This window comes from Thermoascus crustaceus (assembly GCF_041956765.1).
Source record: "Thermoascus crustaceus strain CBS 181.67 unplaced genomic scaffold VTN00scaffold_3, whole genome shotgun sequence".
Taxonomy (NCBI): domain Eukaryota; kingdom Fungi; phylum Ascomycota; class Eurotiomycetes; order Eurotiales; family Thermoascaceae; genus Thermoascus; species Thermoascus crustaceus.
The window spans coordinates 2,885,908-2,907,126 of NW_027192529.1; the positions used below are offsets into that span (position 1 = coordinate 2,885,908).

Sequence of the window (21,219 nt, forward strand, 5' to 3'; positions counted from 1 at the left end):
GTTACAATGGCATACATGAAGATGACATCTGGAATTTTGATGAAACTGGCTTTGCAATAGGGCTCTGCTCAACCTCCAAGGTTATTACTGCAGTAGAATGCAGTGAAAGGCCTTGTACAGTCATCCAAAGAAACCGCGAATGGGTTACAATCATTGAGACTGTGAGCTCAAAGGGGATTCATATACCACCAGTGATTATCTTGAAAGCAGCATCTCAACAGGCTGCTTGGTATCAAGAACCTGCACTTTCTAAAGACTGGTGGATTGCAACTAGTGAGAATGGCTGGATATCAGACATAATTGGTCTTCGCTGGTTAAAAGAGGTGTTTGAACCATGTTCCAGGTGCTGTACAACTGGTGCGAAGCGGTTGTTTATTCTTGATGGCCATAGTAGCCATTTAACTGCAGAGTTTGATACTTTCTGCAAGGAGAATGTAATTGCCTGTCTTTGCATGCCTGCACATGCCTCTCATCTCCTGCAACCACTTGATGTTGGTGTTTTTGGCCCGCTTAAGCGCGCGTACGGAAAACTGCTTGAAAAAAGAATGATTGCTGGCAACAACCATATTGACAAGGAAGACTTTCTATCCCTATATCCACCTGCTTGTGCAAAGTGTTTACTCCAGACAATATATGCAAAGGCTTTGCAGGAGCTGGACTTAAGCCACTTGATAAAGAGTGGGTTCTTGCAAAGATTACCTTTCAGCTTCATACACCAACACCACCAGCTTTAGTTGAAGGCTCAGTCTCCTCTGCTTTTCAAACTCCTCAGAATCCTCACCAGCTGGATCACAAGGTTCACAGCTTGCAAAAAAGCCTTAGTGCAAGAAAGTGAAAGCTTTCTAGCAGCCCAATGTCTCATATTCATCATCTTGAAAAGTCTACACAGATGGCAATGAATATGAACCTTCTTCTTTGAGATGAAATTAGGACTCTACGAGCTGAGACTGAGCGGAAAACTAGAAAGAAGGCAAGAAGGCGAAAATTGCATTCAGCAGCTTGATACGCAGCTTAATGAGCAGCTTGATGAGCCTACACCTATGCCTTGACGGCGAGCTCCACAACGCTGCAGTGGTCGTGGGACTATTGGACATAACATAAGGAATTGTCCTAATAAATAGCTATATATTCAACTACTAGATAGTCTAATTTAATTGTATTGGTGGTTGAAAAGCTTCAAAATTATAGTGGGTGCGGCAAAAATTTGTCGCTCGGTGGTTGATTACGTTAATCGATCTCGATAGAAGTTACGTGATTATGAGTTATCCCATAAGAGATCAATAGATTTAGCCATATAGAAGCAAATCCATATATATAGAGAGAGAGAGAGCAATATAGAAATTTCATTTTGAAATGTTGTATTTATATTTGAAGACATAGCAGCTTTTCTTTTTATCCTTCCATAGTTACATCTTCATCCTCATCTTCCTCATCAGTATCCGGCTCAAGATTCAACGCCGGTATCTCATCCCCACTGTCCTCCTCGTCATCCACATCTCCGGCCTTGGCTTCAGGTTGTGTGCTAGTGGACTGCATCCTGACCACCGACGGCGCCGTGACAGATGGGGTTGTAGTAGTAGCAGGGACGCTGCTGGTTTCTGACAACGTCTTTGTAGCGGTTGTATTCGAGACTGAGGCTTGACCTGCGGCGGAAAGGGATATCGGGCTGATAGTGGACTCAACGCGTGCCTTTTTCGTCTGGAGTGACCCTTCTCCTTCATCCTGACTTCTCTTATTATGGCCATTTACCGGGTCGTCACGCGCGGTAGACTCAGCGTTTGCAGTTGTAGATTTGTCGACCGAAGCTGCAAAGGAGGAACGTCCAATGAAGTCCTGGGCGGTCCTTGTCGTCGTCGTTGTTGTTTCGTACGTGACTCCTCTAGCCACATTATTCTCCTCTTCATCATCATCTTCGTCCATACATTTGAATCCATTTCTTTCAGGAGCGCCTAACAGAACAGGCATCCTGGGCCGTAGCAAGCTCTCAACTGCCATCTCTTCGGGGTATTCCCTGGCCAGGAATGGCATGATGCTTGGGTTCGCTTGCCGGCCTTTGACGATCGGCATTGGGTTCAGAACGCTGGCGAGCATTGCGTCCTTGTTCCTTGTCAGGATGGCGGTCCGGTCGAATTCGGCCCGCAGAGATGGGGGGATGTACTCGATCGGCAGGCAAGTGAAGAGAGCTGGTAGGAGCTGCGATGCGGCAGAGTGGAGAGCGGGGAAAGAAGACGCAGAAGATGCGCTCTGATGACTGTTCTTTAGGCCAGGGTTCAAGAAGGCATCAGCGTTGGTTGAGTCCAGGTTCGACTTTGACTTGCTCTTAGGGTCAGAAGATTGATTTTGTGACTGTGATTTAGGGTCCGCATCCTGTGGCAGGAGATCATGGCAACAGTATCGGAAGAGGGATGCCAAGGAAGATATGTTTGCCTTGGTCATTGTTGGGCCGATCAATGAGAGCAGACGACGAATCAGATGGTACAAAGAGGTCCGGACCTCTTTGTTGAACTTCTCAGCTTGGAAAATCCAAAGAGCCTGTTCCAGGATGTTCTGCGCAACAGGAACAATGGAATTGCCTAGGGTGTCTATCATGTTGAGGAAAAGATCCATGCAAGCAACATGGATCCGAGGCAGCTCACTCCAGAGCTGCTCCCGTTCTTCACGGCCAATTTCTGGGTTCAGTTGGATAGCGGTCTGAGAAGCATCGTCGCTGTCTGGAGGGACGGTCACAGAGGTCAATCGGGTTGTCAAATCTAGAATCGAACCTATGGGAATGTTCACTGTGGACGTTGTTTGCGTCGTCATGAAGCGAGAAAGCAGATACAGCAGTGCCGTCAACCTGTCCGCACCGGCATGAATTCCTTCCCAGCTGGGAAGACCCAATTGGTCCGGACCATCATCTCCTACGGTCTGGCTTGAGTCTCGAGGTTTCGAGGCTTGTCTCAATGAAGGATCCGTGGACTCCCACTGCTCCACAACGGCCCTGAAAGTGTGGTCTGCGGTCCGATGAAGCGAAGAAATAGTCAGCTGGCATGCCCTTTTCCACTCTTCTGGTCCGGTATTTTTCGGGGCACAGTTGTGAAGAGCGATAAACAGCTGCTGAGCAAGCTGTACTACAGATCCAGCGCAAGATGAAGCAGCTCCAATGATCGACAAAACCAAGCTGTGGATCTGTGCAGAAAATGGGCGAAAGACGGTCGGATGTCTAACAATCAAGCTCGTAAATGCATGGAACACGGTCTCCAGCAACGGTGCATTCGGCTTCAGTATTCTGTTGGGCTCCGAAGACGGCTTCACGGAGACTAGATTCAGAGATGCGGTGATAAACGCCGGTAAAGAAGGGGTCGTTATCTCTCGGACTAATGTCTGGTATTGGTGGGTAAGGTGGAATATCCGGGTCAAGGTAATAATGCATAGTTTCTTGGTCGATACAGGATCGGGTTTCTGAAGAAAGATATTTGTTAGCGGGCGATTTGGAGGAACATCACTGCAAGGATGATACAACTGCGGGAATTCATACCCCTAGGATGGCAAGAAGACCGCGAACAAGCGGTTCACATCCACGTAAAATCTCCCACTGACCGGCTTCCACGGTAGCCTTCACAAGGACAACCGCCGTCCATCGTCCTTCGAAGCTGCGATCCTGGAGCAAGCTCACGAGCCGACTTTTCAGCTTATGCACCTGAACCGCATTATCCGAATCTGACTTTCCGTTCTTCTGGGTCTGCGGAGCTGAGAGAAGCTCCGCACAGTCGCTCAGAGACGTCGCAAGGAACAAAGCGATTTGAGGAAGCTGGTTCACCGGGGTCGTGGTCAAGCGATGCGTCACAGCGCGCAGAGTTGTGGACGACGCCATGTCTGCTGGTAATATCCTCAGTCGCAAGGGCCTAGCGAAAGCTGAGGTCAACTTGGGATCTTCCACAACCCTTTGTGCGCTCAATGGCTGTCGGCCGCGCGCTCGCAGAATTCACGCGGCTCGAAGTCGCGGGGCGAAAAAAATGTATGCTGTTTAAGCTCGGACCAACCGAGCTCCACGTAATTACGTTACAGCATTACACAAAGCGGAAACGATCATCACGAGCCTTGGCCAAGTCGCGGACGCCGTTAGTTATGTTAGACCATCGGAGCTCAAGAACCCTGCTTTGAAATCTACGGAGTATGGATATAATCTTATCGGTTATTCCTCGCAGTGCCCCTTTTCGTTGACTTGATACAATGAGTGTACGTCTCCCCCCTTTCCCCGGACCCAACGTCTCGCTGCGGCACGCTTCGCTACGCGTCCCAGCAGTTAACAAAAGACAACTGGCAGCAATTGACGCTCTCTCCAGGGTCGAGAAGCCGATAAGGGGCATCGGTACATTGCCGCCTTGGATGATGCACGCTGTCAGGACAGATGGAGCGAAGTCCCTGAACTGCTTCGAAAGGTCACAAAACACTTACCTCAGAGGAAATGTATATCCCATCCATCCCCCTCCTTTGCTCTAGGCGGACAGCTCAACTGTGATTCTATCAGGCCTTATACAGACGGCGACCGCGGAACATCAAGTTGTCACTCACCTAAGCAGCAAGAGACCTACCTCCGCCGGATCGTCTACCTCCGCCTCCGACACCTCCAACCTCTCTGAGTTGATCCCTACGCTGCTGTCCACCATTGAAGAAGCAGCAGGTGAGCCACAAGATATTTTTCAAGCTCAAGTCTGTCTGGCATGGGTCCATTATATTCTGTCAGAAACAGGTCTGGCTGCTGCTCGTCTACCGAAGACCATTGATGAGACAGTTCAGAGTCTCTCAGAAGATGGGCAGCCTCTGTCCCCCTGGACAGAAGTTTGCCTCATAAAAGGCTGCTACATAAAGGGTATGATGTTTCTTGGAAAATAAAACATGGTGTCGAATCTAATCTGTCATAGGTGCGGCACAATCCCTCATTTCTCAAGACAATGAGGCATTTCAAACGTTCACCTCCGCCCTGCCACGGCTCAGCGAGTCCAGCCAAGCTTCTACCTCTCCACAGTTTTCCCTCTGGTCCGAGAAATTGCTTGGAAAAGGTGCACTTCTGGCAGGCGAAAAGGCCAGCTCCCGTGGCGACTCTGCTGACGAAGAGAGAATCGGGCTGGCGTTGAAATGGTTCAGGTTGTGGGCTGCTCATCCCGCGGTGAAGGAAGCGACGACATACTCGTCTGCGTCTCAAGTCACAGGCCCCGGTGAGCCAGCCTCACGGGCATCGATATGGAAGTCTTATTACGACGTCTTGTCAGCCATTCTACAGCAGGGATTGCCGTATGTCCCTCCATCTGAGGGCCCAAACCGTATACGGCTTTCCAGCGAGTTCAGACGCGTCGAATCGGGCTATGAAAATCAGTTGCTTAAGGAGGTGAGATTCCCTGCGGCAAATGCGAAAAACCCGCAGGTGGAAGCCTGGGTGGAACAGGTGATTCGAAACTGGGAAGTGTTTTGCGGGCCAGATTGGCGAGACGAAGATATTGAAGGCGGACAGGACGCCGTCGGGAGACATGTGCTTGACGTAAGTGTCAAATAAAATGGGTTTCATAACTAGCGAATTTACTAATTGTCTTTAGATACTCTACCGCGCCGCCACGAAAACATACCATTCCCACCTGATTTTGCGGCGTCTTTTCCATGTTCACTCCTCCTTGGCCGATTTCGACCTTGCTATGAAGGCTCTTGACTCCTATGTTGAGATTGTCATAAGTGCCAAAGATAGAGCGGAGAAATCGGCGGAGTCGGGAGAGTTGGAAGATGATGGGGTTCTGCTCCAAACTGTTTCTGAAGGGGTCATCATGCTCTCTTGCTTTGGCTCCCGCAGTGAAGCAGAAAAGGCGATGAGTCTTATCGAAATCCTTCAGAAATATGTAGAGAAGCATCTGCCGGAGGATTTTGATCCTGTGGAAGGAAGCAAAAGCGTCGACTCACGAGACTCAGCTTCACATTATCCCGACGAGGTTTCTCCGCACGTGATTGCGATGGCCTTCAGAGCCATCGGTATCGGGCTTGCAACTTGGGCAAGATGGACACCGGTCAACGAAGATCGTGATGACATGCGAGCTGAGGCTATAGAGTATCTTGAGAGAAGCCTCGCACCCGAGTTGGGAGACCAGCACAATGTCGCGAGTTTCTATGCCCTCACTCTTCTCCTTTCGGAGACTCGGGATATAGATACCGCTATTGACTATATTAAATCCGCTCTGGCATGGAACAGCCATTCTCTAAGTTCGAGAGAGGCTCATGAGCAAGCCAAACTATCAACAGAGCGCGACCTCGTGCCATTGTGGCACTTGCTTGCTCTTCTGTTGAGTGCCAAGCAGGAGTTCGACATAGCAGGACGCTCATGCGAAACGGCATTCGAGCAATTTCCCAGTACTGTTCCCGCTTCCTTCGGCCACACCGATAAGCGTCCCAGAAAACATCAGCACGCGCTGCATGACTCCGAGAATTTCAGAACAGCTTTCATCGGACAACTGAGTGGTCGTGAGAAGGAGCGGATCATCGAGACTCGCATGACTCAGCTTGCCCTTCTTGAAGTTTCGGAGGGCCCAGAGGCTGCCCTTAATCACAGTGATCAACTGCTAAGTCTATTCGCCACGTTGTTCGGTGGCCTGAACCTTCAAGTCGAAAGCCAAAAGAAACCCAATACTGAGAATGCTGAACATCTTGTCCCGCCTAAAAGCCCCTCAGGTACAGTGAGGAGCTTCCGTAGCGGTATATTCGGTCGAAAGAAAAGGTCTCACATTCCAGATCCAACGAGCGACATTAACATTCCAACGACTCCGACGACTCCAACTGCGATACCTCCGAACATGGGAACAGCTCCTGCTGACGACGCCGATGCACCCGCGATTCAAGTGACTGGGGACCAAGGGGTTCCCAAAGAACGACCCCAGACTAAAGGAAGACGGGACTCGATACGGCATAAATTGCACAAGCACGAAGGCAGTCTTGCGAAAGTGGTTCGTCCTGGAAGTCGGGATGCGAAGTCTGGCGGTGCTCAGGATGTAAATCCACAGCAACCGATTGCAGAAGGGTCAGCGTCTCCCGAGACGGTTGGCAATGCGGTGTCTGAACCTACTCCACCAACCTCTCCCACGAAGCAGCATCAAAGCGCCAAGCAGCCTTTGCCCCCAATTCCCCACAATATGAAGCACAAACATCAACCTCCACCAACGGGTCACTCGCAGCAGCCTCCCGAGCAGGACGTTCGACTGCCAGGCCCTCATCGATTTGAGTCCCCCACAAGGGCTCTTACAAGATTTCCTGTTGCTCATGCACAAAAGCACGCACTCTGCATCCTCGTCAAGATCTGGCTCTTTATCGCTGGGCTCTACCGACGGGCTTCACTTTTCGATGATGCCCGTGAGGCTTGTGATGAAGCCTCCAAACAAGCCGATCGCGTCGAAGCATTGGTGGCAGCGCAAGAATCGTCTGCTAGAGCATTTGCAGAGCATGGCTGGGGAGCTGGTAAAAGCTCTGAGGAGGTCTGGGCTGATGTCTATGCGGAACGCGGAGCTCTGGCGCAGGCGCAGTCTCTCCCATATGAGGCAATGGATCATTTTGAGGAAGCTATCATGCACTACCCAGACCACCCGAAAGCAACCGTTGGGCTGGCGAATCTGCTGCTGGATATATGGGATGAGACACTTCCACCAGAACCAGCACAACCTAAACTTGAGGCTAATCTCTCAAGCCTTTCTCTGGTGTCTCAGCCTTCGAAGCCTGGGGAGACCCCCCGACCTGGCGAGGCTGCTGCGACTGCTCTTCCGAACGGCTTTGCTGAGACGAAGCCACAAAGTGCATCTCGTCCCACCCCGTCGTCGAAGGAGGCCGCCAAGAGCATCAACCGCCTTGCGGCTCGTGACAGAGCCTACGGCCTCCTGTCGACCTTGACAAAGCTCGGCAGCTCCTGGGATAACTCTGAAGCATGGTTTGCTCTGGCCAGGGTCTATGAGGCAGGAGGTCAGATCGAAAAAGCTAAGGAAGTTCTGTGGTGGTGCGTCGAGCTGGAAGATCGGAGACCTATCCGACACTGGTCGAACTTGGGCTCCGGAGGCTATGTCCTATAATATTGTAAATGTTCACATTCCCCACATTTGCATCCGCCAACTAAGGAGGGCGTTACATTCCTGTTTTCTCTTTTTTTCTCGATGGATAGAATAATTCTGGTATTTTTGTTTTATATCCTTCTGAATTTGTCTTATATAGAGGCACTGTATTTGAAAATAGCTAGACAGGATACCATAGATTTCTTCATAGACATAGATTTAATAGAATAGAATTGAACTAGCAATAGCATGTATGTATAAAACTGTCAGAGACTTTCGACTGCTCAAGAATTTGACGAGACAGCGGGCAAGAAAAACCAGGCAAAAACACCACCGTCTAGCTCTAGGACCTATCGCTCAGCAGCAACCGGAGTCCATGCAGAAATCTTAGGACGGACGCTGGATAGACGGGAGTTCGTCAGCCAACTCATCTATATACATATATAATCATAGTAGCGGGTCAAATGAAACAAAATACTCACGTCGAGTAAGGCTTATAGGCACCACGGGTAAGGGTGAGGTTGGGCCTGTGTTCAGGGAGCTCCCAGTGACGGACACCGGTCTGCATGATCTTGTCCGTCGTCGGAGGGGCATCGACCATGTAGGACAACCAAGCGTGCCTTTAATGGGCGCATAAGGTCTCAGCTTTTCGAATTCGAATTTCATTCGTTGCAATTGAAAACGAAAGCAAGAATAAAATTGTGATACATGGATGGGACAACTTACCAGCCTGGCTCAATCTGCGAAGGGTCATAGTGCTTCTGCTTGTAGTCGACCCATCGTGTCCGAACTATATAAATGTTGACATTCCACCATCAGCGAATTTCCGGACTCATTTCTCTCGCTCTCTTTCCGAGAGCTGACTCCGCTGGTTATTATGAGGGAAACGACTTACGGGGAAGCTCGTCCAAGTTCTCGTAGTACTTGTTTCCGTATCTATCGGTCGCGATCAAGGTACCGGCCTTGGTATCACCTGTTACAAGTAATGTATTAGTATATAGGACTCCAGAGCAATAATCGCAAAAGAAGAAACTAACCAATGTACTGTATTCACACAAAGAAGAGATATTCGTAAGCCCCTCATCTCTGAATTGATGTCTCCCTTCCTCATGGGTTATCCGTGAACATACCTGCATTTGGTGGCCATATTCCTGTACGATACATACGTTAGGCGGACAATCTCATAGAACGAGAATAATAGAAACACTCACCTTGAGGCCGATACGCCTCAGGTTACGCAGCGTTCGGAGAATGGTCGACATCTTGGCGGTGCGCGATCTTGAAGTGATCCCCAGACTGGGTTCGTTTGTGAGGAGGTCGGGGTCGCTGATGCGGGAGCCCCGTGGAGAAGAGCCGCTCGCCTTTCCCGTCGCCCCACCGTAGTCACGTCGCTCGATTCGGTCTAGCGCGATGCCCGCGGGTTCGTCTTATGTTTGTTGCGTTTGCAATCCCTGGGCAGAAGGAAGATCGAGTGCTTTCACTGTGCCCGCGGAGCATATGCTGAATTACTATTTCTCAGGAATCGGCCATGGAGACGCCTTGAAACCCTATATCGGAGTCACTGCCATTACTGAAATGATGTTCCGACGAATTGGAGGGCACACAATCCGCTGCGCATGGCGGCGCCCTGTCGCTCGAGGGAAGCTCTCTGGTCGCAAATTCTCCGTCTACACCAGCTTTAATGCTTCGGCTGCTTCTGCCGCCTCGCCGTTGGGCGGGCTCACCGTCGAGCTTGATCACATTGCTCCGCGGTTCGAAGTGCCTGCGTCGCGGATAACGGTTTTGGATTCCCCTAGCTCCTTTTACCAGACATTAAAGGTGCGTCTTTGTCGACTGCTAATAACCGAAATTGCGGATATCTGACCTGGACGTTAATTGCAGGATAAAATACGAAACGCCAAGAGGCGCATTTATCTCTCCACCCTCTACATCGGAAAAACCGAGTATGACCTTATCGAGACCATAAAGCACGCCTTGCGCGACAACCCGGATCTCAAAGTATCCATCCTCACCGATGCCCTGAGAGGGACGCGGGAGACCCCGAATCCGTCATGTGCCTCACTGCTTGCTTCGTTGGTCGCCGAATATGGCCCGGAACGCGTGGAGATTCGGATGTTTCATACCCCGAACCTTACCGGTCTGAGAAAGAAGTTGATTCCCCGAAGGATAAATGAAGGATGGGGCTTGCAGCATATGAAGCTCTATGGCTTTGACGACGAGATAATACTCTCCGGGTGTGAGCTCCTGTGCGCTGCATGTAGAGAAGACGTTAGCTAACAACGGTCACCCAGAGCCAATCTTTCGAATGACTACTTCACGAACCGGTTGGACAGATACCATGTCTTCAGCTCGAAGGAGCTCACGGATTATTATGCCCGCATCCACCATGCGGTCTGCAGTCTGAGCTTTCAGGTCCTGCCAGATCCGCATAATACCGCTGGATATCTCCTAGACTGGCCGACTTCGAACGGCACGCCTTCTCCTCTGGAGAATCCGCAGGATTTCATATCCTATGCGTCGACGGTTCTCAACCCGCTCATACAGCCATCAAAGGAAAAGATGCTTCTTCCCTCAACTCCCTCCGATTCCTCGACCTTTGTGTATCCAGTCGCGCAGTTTACTCCTCTACTGAAGCCCGACACATCCACGGAATATCCGGCAGTTACAAGTATTCTTCGCCTTCTCTCCGAATCGTCGGCTCTTAGGAATTCCCGCTGGCTGTTCACGGCCGGTTACTTCAACATTCATCCCGTCCTTTCCTCCCTCCTAATCGCAAGCACGTCGTCATCCCCCCAGGAACCGTACAAGACGCAAGGCACCGTCCTCACGGCATCACCTTGGGCCAATGGCTTCTACGGTTCTCCTGGAGTGTCAGGCATGCTTCCTGCAGCTTACACGCACCTCTCTGCGCGCTTCCTTGACAACGTCGCCAAGGCACAGAGGACAAATTCAATCCAGCTGAAAGAGTGGCGCCGCGGAACCGTTGGCCAGCCCGGTGGCTGGACATACCACGCCAAGGGTCTCTGGATCGCGCTTCCCAAGGAAGACAACCCCAGTCTGACCTTTGTTGGAAGCAGCAATTACACCAAGCGCAGCTACAGCCTCGACCTGGAGGTCGGTGCTTTGGTGGTCACCACTGATGAAGCGCTGAAGCGGAGACTTGGTGAAGAGACACAGTGGCTGCAGAAAGATGCACAGGTTACGTCGAGAGAAGACCTCATGAAAACGGAGAGAAGAGTTGGGTGGAATGTCAGACTTGCCATGTGGGTCGTTGAGATGGTCGGAGGAGCCTTATAGAGCGTGTGTAAGTTATATTGGGAGGATCCTGTGAATCTGTACATATACCAGTATTGCGGAAACCATTCTATATACCAATAGATGTACGATAGATAGAGAACCCGAGTTCAATCTGAAATAAATACAAAAATTCATTATTGAGACCTGTTTATCATAAAAGGGCATAACTACCTAAATTGGACAACAGTTCGTGGTGTGTCCTTTTTCTATGATTGCCGCCGTAGCCTCAATCTGCTATTCCGCGTGCAACCTGAATTCCTGGACCATAGCCAGCTTCAGCTTTGAATGGACCTTAACATAAGATCAATAACGCAGATGCAATCCAACCCGCCTTCAACAATTTTATTTTTCCCACCGCATTACACCATCAAGTCCATAAACCTATGTCCTGCCCTGTACTTTCCCGGGGACCCTCGCAGGTCCAAGGCCTTGTCTGACCTCATCCAGCATCTTCATTCCAATGGCCTCATTTCCATTCTTTCCCCTCTTCCCCTTGGCCCCTTTCCGCTTCGCTTGCGAACTGCGATCAGTCCATCCGGCAAGGAAACTATCCATGACCTCATCAAAGTCATGCCGCAACGGCACATCTCCGTCCGCCTTCGAGGCGGACGACATGCCCGTCATACCGGTCATACCGGTCATCCTCGACATCCCAGTCATCCCGCTTACCACGGACATTCCGTCCTCGTACTCTTCCTCCCCTTCCTCGTCCAGCGCGTAGAGGGCCTCGATCTTCTCGAACCGGTCGTCGAGGAGGCGTAATCCTTCCGTTCGGGCGAGCGACGAGGACGTCATGGAGTAGGCGGATGGGTTCGTGAGGGCGCCCTTGCGCTTCTTTCTCCGGATGGGAGTGCCGCCCACGGTGAACAGGGTGGATGCGGCGGTGCGGCGGTCAGATTCCGACGGGGCGACCGGGGCGGCTTTGGAGGCTTTCTTTGCGTCTTTTTTGAATTTGGCGAATTCGCGCATCCAGTCGCGGTCTTCGGGTTTGGCGTCTGGGACGGGTTCGTCGGGGGTGGGGAATTCTGTGGGGGCCTTGGTCGTGCCATTGGCCTTGTCCTTGTCGTTGTCTCCTTGAGACGAAGATGGGGTCTCTTGTTGCTGTGTGTTCTTGTCTAGTGTATCCTTCGACTTTGCAGCCTCTGCAAACTCCGTAGTATCCCTCTGAACCGGTGCTTTCTCTGTAGCATCAGACTCCCACCCATCCTCCTCCTCTTCGTCCTCGAACAATGTATCCTCCCACGCCTCCTGATCCATCTCTTCTCCATCCTTCGTCAGCTCACCAAACACATCGTCATCCTCATCATCGTCGACGTAGGCCTCATCATCGAGCGCCTCCAGAACCTCACGCAACCGCGGATCCATATTCGGCTGGAACCCCGCAATGGCGTCCGGGATATCCTGCATATCCTGATACGTGGGTTTCCGCACCGAGGATGCTGTCGAGCGCATCGATCGTGCGCCGTAAACCGAACTGTACTGCGATCCTCCGTAGACCGATCCTCCGTAGACGCTCGCTCCTCCATCAAACTCACTTCTGGAGTCATCATCCAGAGACACCTCGCGCAGCGCATCCTCGAGTTTCATCCCCTTGTTCTTCCCCTTCCCTTTCGCCGGCGCCGCTTCGATAAAGTGGGAGTTTCCACCACCACCGCCCAGCTCCCGTAGGTGCTGCATGTAGTCGTACTTGGTGTCGTCGAAGAAGATGCCATAGTTGGCCGCCTCGCCTTCGTTCCGACGGATGATTTCGGACTGGAATTCCTTCTCGAGATCGGCGAGGTGTTTTACGGGTTTCTTGGAGGAGGAAGAGGAGGAAGAGATGGTGGACGCGGAGCTGGAGGGAACGTTATTGACACCAGGTCCGGAGACCGGGTGCAGTACGCGGTCGTCGGCATCGGGGTCGTGGATGAGAGGGTCGGTCTGAGACCGGTGGAAGAGCTGGTATTTGGTCGCTGTCTTTTTGTCGCTGGAGATATTGATTTAGTCCACAGATGCGAATCCAGGGAGGGGAAAATTTTCAACATACATCCACTGCTTCCTGGGAGGCATTTTGACGGCTCTGTTAGAACAGCAGAGGAGAGATATGCGCACAACTCTTCCAAGGTTCTCAAGTCACTTTTTTCGGAGTGGGATGTAAATTCGTCACGTGCGCGTTATCTTATCGTGCGCCTCGCCAGGACAACACTTTCGAAGATCAGCAGCGCGGGGGGGTCCAGCGTTCTGAGATTCTATAATTCTATTGCTTCATGAAGATAATTTAAATTCTTCTACATCTGAATGTTTCAATGTTTTGACGAGTTTTACAGTAGGTAGCTGTAGATATCGCCGTATACCCACGTTACTTAACGCCATGAGGGCCATTAGAGACCATTTATGGAGCTTTTCTAATAAAAGAAAAATCAGTCAAAGTCTTATTTTAGTGTATTATATGTTTTAGAGTCATCAATCAAAGTCCATGTTGAGTTGTTCATGGCAACCGACTCCTGCTTTGTCAGACCGAAAAAAGCTGTGTGGCTGACTAATCGTTATCTTATCCGGCCGGAGAGGGGAATTTCACCTTGCAAATTCACGGCCCTCATTTTGCCTCCGTGCCTGACGCTTCCCTTGCCGGAGCGCACAAGACATCTTTTCTTCAGAGAAAAAGAAAAGCAGGTAATCGGCAATTATTCCAGGCGATTAGTCCACAATCGCCGCCGATCACCATGGTCCTTGCAAAGTCCAAAAACTCCGTGGGGCTGGGCAACAGCCTCATGAACGACCGTTTTGGGAAGGGCAAAGCCTCCGATCGCAAGAAGGTCTCCCACAATGCGGCCATCACCCGAAAGGGCCCCAACGGCGAGACCTACGTTACCAATGCGGCGCAGGAGGCGTCATGGGTCAAGATGCGCAGCATCACCGAGCAGGCTGCGCTCGACGAATTCCTGAGCACGGCCGAGTTGGCGGGGACGGATTTCACCGCGGAGAAGATGAACAACGTCAAGATCATCCATGCGGATCAGAAAAACCCGTATCTGCTTTCTGCGGCGGAGGAGAGGTCCGCTGTCAGGAAGCAGCAGAAGAACAAGGCACGGTTGACCGTTCCCCGACGGCCCAAGTGGAACGAGAAGACGACGCCGCAGGAACTCGATGCGATGGAGAAGGAGAGTCTGCTTGAGTGGAGGAGAGGTCTCGCAGAGCTGCAGGAGAATCAGGATCTGTTGATGACACCTTTCGAACGGAACTTGGAAGTGTGGAGGCAGTTATGGCGAGTCATTGAACGTTCGGACCTGGTCGTGCAGATCGTCGACGCCCGAAACCCGCTACTCTTCCGATCCGAAGATCTGGAGAAATACGTGAAGGAGATTGATCCTAAGAAGAGGAATCTGCTGCTGGTGAACAAGGCGGATATGTTGACGGAAAAGCAACGAGAGATGTGGGCGGACTATTTTGAGGAGAACAACATCAGCTACCGGTTCTTCTCTGCGCACCTGGCCAAGGAGCGGAACGAAGCAAGGCTCCTCCAAGAAAAAGGGTCGGAGAGTGAGGAAGAGGAGGTGGATGACCAGTTGGCTAAGGAGGCTGAGAAGATTGATATCCAGGACAAGCAGGATGAGGATAGGGAATGGTCGGACGAGGAAAATTTGGAGGATGATGACGGCGGCGGATTGAAGCTCCCGAGCAAATCCAAAGAACCCAAAGACTATAGGACCCGCATTCTTGATGTGGAAGAACTCGAAGAGCTCTTCCTCTCGAACACTCCAGAGCGCATCGCGAAAAGCGAAGGTCAGGAACGTCCACAGAAGGACAAGACTACCATTGGTCTCGTTGGATACCCCAACGTTGGTAAATCCAGTACCATCAACGCTCTCCTTGGAGCCAAGAAGGTCTCTGTCTCTGCCACACCCGGAAAGACGAAGCACTTCCAGACCCTTTACCTTTCACCGGACCTGCTCCTCTGTGACTGTCCCGGTCTGGTGTTCCCGAACTTCGCCACGACGAAAGCGGAACTGGTTGTCAACGGTGTTTTGCCAATTGATCAGCTACGCGAGTTCACGGGTCCAGCTGGTCTGGTCGCCCAACGCATTCCGAAGCACTTCCTGGAAGCCGTCTATGGCTTGAAGATCCACACACGACCATTGGAGGATGGCGGCACCGGTATCCCCACTGCGAGCGAGCTTCTCCGTGCCTACGCTAGGGCTCGTGGTTTTGCGACAACTGGTCAGGGCCAGCCTGACGAGTCTCGCGCTGCAAGATACATCTTGAAGGACTATGTCAACGGCAAACTGCTCTTCTGTCACCCACCACCTCCTTCTGGCGAGGCCGCCGCAGAAGGCAAAGAGCGCATCGACCCGCTCGAGTTCAACAAAGATCTGTATGATCTTGCTCACCTCCCACCGAGACGGCGTGCTATGCTCCTGAAAAACGAACCCCAAGCCGACAGTGTCGTTGACGGCGACGACGAATCGGAAATGATATCTCTCGCTTCAACAGCAAACCAGATCCCCGAAGGCCCGCGTTCTCGTAAGCTCGACAGCACTTTCTTCGGACCGGGATCCTCGGGGTCTGCTGGTCACCTTAAAATGCCCTTCAACCACCAATACACCGAACAGGGACGGAAAATGCGGAAGCCGCTGACAGGAAGGAAGGAGAGAATGATGATTGCATTGGAGAAGGGAATTGATGTGTCCGAGGTTCAGGGGAGCTCGAAGAAGCACTTTAAGGGCTCGAAGCGGAAGGCCAAGGGCAAGAGCAAGACGGCGAACGCGGAGTACGATGATTGATTGTAATGACTCGCTGGCGAGTTTATATGTTTGGACTCCCGCTATTGTGTTTATGGATTTAGTCTCGAGCTTTGAGGAAACGCTTTGACATAGCTATTTGCCATTGTCGCTGTCATATGAAGACAGGAAGGCTAGGCGGGTATTTCCACCTTTTATAAACGGACTAGGTCTCAGACTATGCGAACGTGTATATGACATTGTCTGGCCAGGATATTGGTAATATATCCCAAACAGCCATAATTTCCCGTGCTCCAAATAAGCTATTTTGGTTAGTTCATTTGCCCGAGTTATCATCATGGACAGTTGGGAATACCCTGCGGTCCATGAGATGTGTCTGGAGGCTTTGATATCTGAGTTTCTAGCCTTTGTGTTATCAGGACTCCTTTTAGCTCTCACGGGAACTAAATGTTAAGAAAGTAATGCAAGTTACTCGCATGTATAGTATAATCACGTCTACTTTTCCTCTTTCTTCAGTCAAGTCCAATATGAATCAAGCCTGTAGCGCACCTTCCAAACTTGGTAGACATCTGTAGCTTCCACTTACGGCCATGAGAAAGTAAACATCACCGCACAATCGAAGAGACGAAATCCGGAATTCATCTTCTTCTACCTAACTGAATAGCTTTACGTGTTATGTTATTATCAAATCCTCCCCAATGCGTCTCTTCCGCAACTATGCTAGATCGACGACAACAACGACTGGGGACGACACCTCTTCCGAGTGCAGCTCCTCGTTCTTCCGCTTTTTCTGTCCTCTTCGTTCCATTAAATTGAAATCAAAGTCACCTGAGCAGGCAGGCCGACTTTTACTACTACCTCCCGACGAACCCATCGAAGAAGAGACATGTCCCGGATACAATTCTTTTGATTACTTCCCCGCTAACCCGGGAGACGTCTTTGACGGTCGATACGAGGTCATAGCGAAGATTGGCTGGGGAGGGTCGTCGACGGTGTGGTTGGCGAGGAATGTTACGAGAAAGAAGCGGTGTGGTTATTTCAAGTCTTTGATGAAAGGGGCGCCCGTGTTAAATAGACTGCTAATATCCATGTCTTGATATGCATCAGGCGACGCGACATATGGCACGCTTCGCCAGAGAAAGAACGCTTTGTCACGCTCAAAATTGACAATGTTACAACATCTACATCAGGAATCGGATCGACGAACGAGGATACCCATGAACGAGACATCGAAAAGCATATCGCTCGAAAGGACCCATTGAATCCTGGGCTGCAGTTCATCCGAACCCACATCGACAGCTTCGAAGTGAAAGGACCCCAGGGAAACCACTTATGTCTGGTGTACGAGCCCATGAGGGAGCCGGTCTGGCTTCTCCGGCAGAGAATGACGGAGAGAAAATTCTCTTTGGGTTTCGTGAAGGATTTCATGTATCTGCTTCTGTTGGGTATTGATTATTTGCATTCGGAGTGTAGGGTTGTTCATACTGGTAAGGTTATCTCTCTGTTATATTCACACAGTGCAGTGCATACTTATGTCTGACTCTACGGGTATATCAGACCTAAAACTTGAAAATATCCTCATCGCCTTCGAAAACCCCACAGTCATCAAAAACTTCGTCCGCCGACAGACAAAGACCCCCATGCAGCGAAAAGCACCTGACGCTAGCGGTCGTACGGTCTATCTCTCCCACAACAACTTCGGCCCGCTGAGAGCAACTAGTATATGTCCCAAGATCACTGATTTCGGGCATGCGGACAGAGTTTCTTCCGGAGCGTTTGGCATATCACCTATACAACCGGATCATTATCGGGCCCCGGAGGTTATCCTGGGCTGTGGGTGGAGGTATAGTGCGGATATATGGAATCTTGGTCTATTGGTGAGTTCAGTCAGCTCATCCCAAACAAGCCCTCTCTGTGATAGCAATATGCTCACTCACAGATCTTTTGTGAAATTACCTACCACAGATATGGAACCTTCTCGAGGGAAAAGACCTATTCCGTCAGGTGCACGATGACCAAGGCCAGTACGATCCGAAATCGCATCTGGCGGAGATGATAGCCTTGTTCGGTCCTCCACCTCGTGAACTGCTGGATGAATCTGAAGCCGTTGTCCAGTGGAAGTGGATGCAGCCGGTCAAGAATGACGAGGGTAAGGTCTGTCGTAATCTGCGGGAGTACTATGGTGGTCCTTTCTTTGATAAAAAGGGTAAGAAAGTTGTAGTCTCAGTGGCCAGAATGAAGTTTCCTCTATCAACTCTTTGACTGCACGTATGCATAATGTTATGACGTTGACACTGACGTATTTCAACAGGTAGATTCCTCCATAGAAAACTAATACCGGCTCGGAAACTTGAAGAGACTCTTCCATCTCTGACTAACGAAGAGAGGAACGCAGTGTTGACATTTGTCAGAAAGATGCTCCAGTGGCTACCGGAAGAGAGAAAGACGGCCAGAGAGCTGCTGGGGGATGCTTTCTTCCATCCAAGGAATATAAACACTAGCTGAAGGGAGCCCTGTTTTGTACCGCACATCATGAGGGAATCGAGTGTTTTCTCATCAATTTGTCCTGTGGTTTCCAGGATATAGAGCTATTATATACATTCAACGGGAAAAAAAGCACTCACGCGATCAGGCCAATTCAATTCAATCAATTGCACTTCGGCATAAGCTCATTCATGATATATAAGATATCGATAGGAAGATGCCCAATTTTTCCGTACACGAGAAAGACAAAATGAAAATTTCAAGACCGGCTTACAGATGGCTCTTGGCTTTGAACCCATTCGCCGTTAGGAGTCGGTCTGCCTCGTCCTTCTGCCACTGCAGCTTCCCAACGACAGCATCCTTGCGCGACCTGTTCTCCCTCCGTCCCAGCTGCTGCAGGTGCACCTCGTCCGGACCGTCCGCGATACGAAGCGTGCGGACCAAGGCCCATAGATACGCCAGGGGCGTGTCCTGGCAAACACCCGCAGCACCGTAAGCTTGGACAGCGCGGTCAATGACCGTCAGAGCCATCTGGGGCACAAGGACCTTAGCCTCCGCAATCTCCTTAAGCGCGCCCTTCGCATCCCCGCTATCGATCTTGATAGCGGCATTGAGGACGACAAGTCGCGCGGCATCAATCTCAATCCGAGACTTGGCTATCCACTCGAGAATGACACCATGCGAAGACAACAGCTGGCCAAAGGGCTTCTTGCGCTCGTCATTGACACGCGCGACGAGCCACTCGAGCGCCTTCTCCGCGGCACCGATGGTGCGCATCGCGTGGTGGATGCGTCCGGGGCCCAGACGGCCCTGGATGATCTCGAACCCGCGCCCTTCACCCAGGACGATGTTCGAGACGGGCACGCGGACGTTGTGGAAGCTGATGTGGCCGTGGCCGTGGGGGGCGTCGTCGTAGCCGTACACACTGAGCATCCGGTGCACGGTGATTCCGGGGGTGTCGGAGGGGACGAGGATGACAGATTGGCGTTTGTATTGGTCCGGGTGGTTGGGGTCTGTCTTGCCCATTACGATGTAGAGCTTGCACCGCGGGTCGCCGGCGCCGGAGGACCACCATTTCTAGAAATTCGGGAGGCATTAGTATGAGACTCGGGCACATGAAGGAATAATATCACACACCGAGCCGTTAAGGATGTAGTAGTCGCCCTCGCGACGGATGTTGAACTGGATATTGGTCGCATCGCTCGAGGCGATATTCGGCTCCGTCATCAGGAAGGCAGAGCGGATCTGGCCCTCGAGCAAGGGAGTCAACCACTGCTGCTTCTGGGCCTCGTTTCCATACTTGGCCAGGACTTCCATGTTCCCAGTATCCGGGGCGGCGTTATTGGTAGCCTGTATACGGTCACACAAACCACCTTGTCATCAGCGTCACATTTTCTTCCGCAACACTGTAAAAGACGGGATATAGTCTAACCTCAGGAGCAACCACACTCTTCCCCAGATACTCCGCCATCAGGCCATACTCGAGATTGGAGAACCCAGCGCCCTGGCTGAAATGGTTCCGGGGCAGGAACAGGTTCCACAGGCCCAGCCTGCGCGCCTTAGCTTTCAGCTCCTCCATGATCGCGGGGTGCGTCTTCCAGCGTGACTCGCCCTGGCCGAGCTGTGCCTGGAAGAGGGGCTCCGCGGGGACGCAGTCCTTTTCGACGAATTCTTCGACCTGTGGTCATTTTTTTAAAATCGGGTTAGTATTGGTGTTCAATCGCAGGTCATAGGTCATGGGTCATAGGTCATGGGTCATGGATGAACAGAATAGAAGGGAAGAAGAGAGCTCAACTGGCTCAAATGAGAGGTGGGGATGGTGTATACATACCAGATCGAGGGTTTTCTTGGCCCGCTCGCTGACGAAGGGCAGAGCGATGGGAGGGATCCTTGAAGATGCGGACATGATGCCGATTTTGCTGCTGGTACTGCTACGGACGATGATGACGATGGAAGGGGGGATGATTTCGATGTGGTAGGCTGTTCTGGACCTAGAACTGAAATCGCCCACCAGAAAAAAAAAAGAAAGCAAACGATCGGTTTCTTTCTATGGCACAGACTCTGGCGAGGCGATGGATCGTTACAGCGCCTGCGCCTTTGTATGTCGGCGCGGGGAGAGCATCATCTATTGGAGCTGGCGTGGAGGCGCGCGCTCCAGCCGAGCTGCTGAGCGGTGGACCTCGGCTGTCTGTGGAGAGAGCGTACCTAAGTTATCCACGGAGAACTCCGTACAGATCAACCCGGTGATCGTGGATTCGAGACTATTGTTTATTTATTTATTTATTTATTTATTTATTTGTTAAGTTTAACATTCGTATATTTATATTTGGGTCTAGTTATCAGATATCCAACTCTACTTATCCGTGTACATATGTGGTTTTATCTCATCGGTCGGCATATGTTAAATATCAATGCTACCTAAGCTTCGCCTCCGCATCCACATCGACCGCCTGGAAATCCCCCCCCCCCCCTTTTCAAAAAAAGCGCGGATATAGATAGCCGCTGGGAAAGCTACATCCCGAGGTTGAGCAAGAGTACCTAGACACGCAAATAATGTTCTTTGCACCAATACGATAATGATATTGGTACTGAAGCTAGTAGACAATCAATCATGAACCTGGTGGTAGCCCTGGAGCAATTGCAAGAATGATGATAAATATCCGCTCGTT

At 51.1% G+C, this 21,219-nt stretch overlaps 8 protein-coding genes across 8 annotated transcripts; 4 read left to right on the forward strand and 4 right to left on the reverse strand.

Moving 5' to 3' along the window:
• Positions 1–1,392: 1,392 nt before the first annotated feature.
• VTN00DRAFT_6230 (uncharacterized protein) lies at positions 1,393–3,853 on the reverse strand (the record flags this gene model as incomplete). Its single annotated transcript, XM_069432844.1, has 2 exons — positions 1,393–3,441; positions 3,518–3,853. The coding sequence occupies 2 exons, from the start codon at positions 3,851–3,853 to the stop codon at positions 1,393–1,395; spliced, it is 2,385 nt and encodes a 794-aa protein (XP_069288662.1).
• Positions 3,854–4,212: 359 nt separating this feature from the next.
• On the forward strand, positions 4,213–8,072 carry VTN00DRAFT_6231 (uncharacterized protein; the record flags this gene model as incomplete). Its single annotated transcript, XM_069432845.1, has 5 exons — positions 4,213–4,218; positions 4,326–4,449; positions 4,511–4,852; positions 4,905–5,518; positions 5,574–8,072. The coding sequence occupies 5 exons, from the start codon at positions 4,213–4,215 to the stop codon at positions 8,070–8,072; spliced, it is 3,585 nt and encodes a 1,194-aa protein (XP_069288663.1).
• Positions 8,073–8,401: 329 nt separating this feature from the next.
• VTN00DRAFT_6232 (uncharacterized protein) lies at positions 8,402–9,313 on the reverse strand (the record flags this gene model as incomplete). The annotated part of the gene is made up of 7 exons (XM_069432846.1): positions 8,402–8,450; positions 8,534–8,671; positions 8,778–8,841; positions 8,947–9,024; positions 9,089–9,095; positions 9,182–9,202; positions 9,263–9,313. 7 exons carry the CDS (start codon positions 9,311–9,313, stop codon positions 8,402–8,404), a joined length of 408 nt encoding a protein of 135 aa, XP_069288664.1.
• Positions 9,314–9,548: 235 nt separating this feature from the next.
• On the forward strand, positions 9,549–11,348 carry VTN00DRAFT_6233 (uncharacterized protein; the record flags this gene model as incomplete). Its single annotated transcript, XM_069432847.1, has 3 exons — positions 9,549–9,869; positions 9,933–10,285; positions 10,343–11,348. 3 exons carry the CDS (start codon positions 9,549–9,551, stop codon positions 11,346–11,348), a joined length of 1,680 nt encoding a protein of 559 aa, XP_069288665.1.
• A 381-nt stretch (positions 11,349–11,729) lies between these two features.
• VTN00DRAFT_6234 (uncharacterized protein) lies at positions 11,730–13,397 on the reverse strand (the record flags this gene model as incomplete). Its single annotated transcript, XM_069432848.1, has 2 exons — positions 11,730–13,314; positions 13,375–13,397. 2 exons carry the CDS (start codon positions 13,395–13,397, stop codon positions 11,730–11,732), a joined length of 1,608 nt encoding a protein of 535 aa, XP_069288666.1.
• Positions 13,398–14,050: 653 nt separating this feature from the next.
• Positions 14,051–16,108, forward strand: VTN00DRAFT_6235 (uncharacterized protein; the record flags this gene model as incomplete). Its single annotated transcript, XM_069432849.1, has 1 exon — positions 14,051–16,108. The coding sequence occupies one exon, from the start codon at positions 14,051–14,053 to the stop codon at positions 16,106–16,108; it is 2,058 nt and encodes a 685-aa protein (XP_069288667.1).
• A 656-nt stretch (positions 16,109–16,764) lies between these two features.
• VTN00DRAFT_6236 (uncharacterized protein) lies at positions 16,765–18,401 on the forward strand (the record flags this gene model as incomplete). Its single annotated transcript, XM_069432850.1, has 5 exons — positions 16,765–17,093; positions 17,174–17,553; positions 17,624–17,943; positions 18,032–18,220; positions 18,378–18,401. The coding sequence occupies 5 exons, from the start codon at positions 16,765–16,767 to the stop codon at positions 18,399–18,401; spliced, it is 1,242 nt and encodes a 413-aa protein (XP_069288668.1).
• Positions 18,402–18,820: 419 nt separating this feature from the next.
• VTN00DRAFT_6237 (uncharacterized protein) lies at positions 18,821–20,456 on the reverse strand (the record flags this gene model as incomplete). The annotated part of the gene is made up of 4 exons (XM_069432851.1): positions 18,821–19,627; positions 19,688–19,900; positions 19,983–20,228; positions 20,382–20,456. The coding sequence occupies 4 exons, from the start codon at positions 20,454–20,456 to the stop codon at positions 18,821–18,823; spliced, it is 1,341 nt and encodes a 446-aa protein (XP_069288669.1).
• Positions 20,457–21,219: the final 763 nt, after the last annotated feature.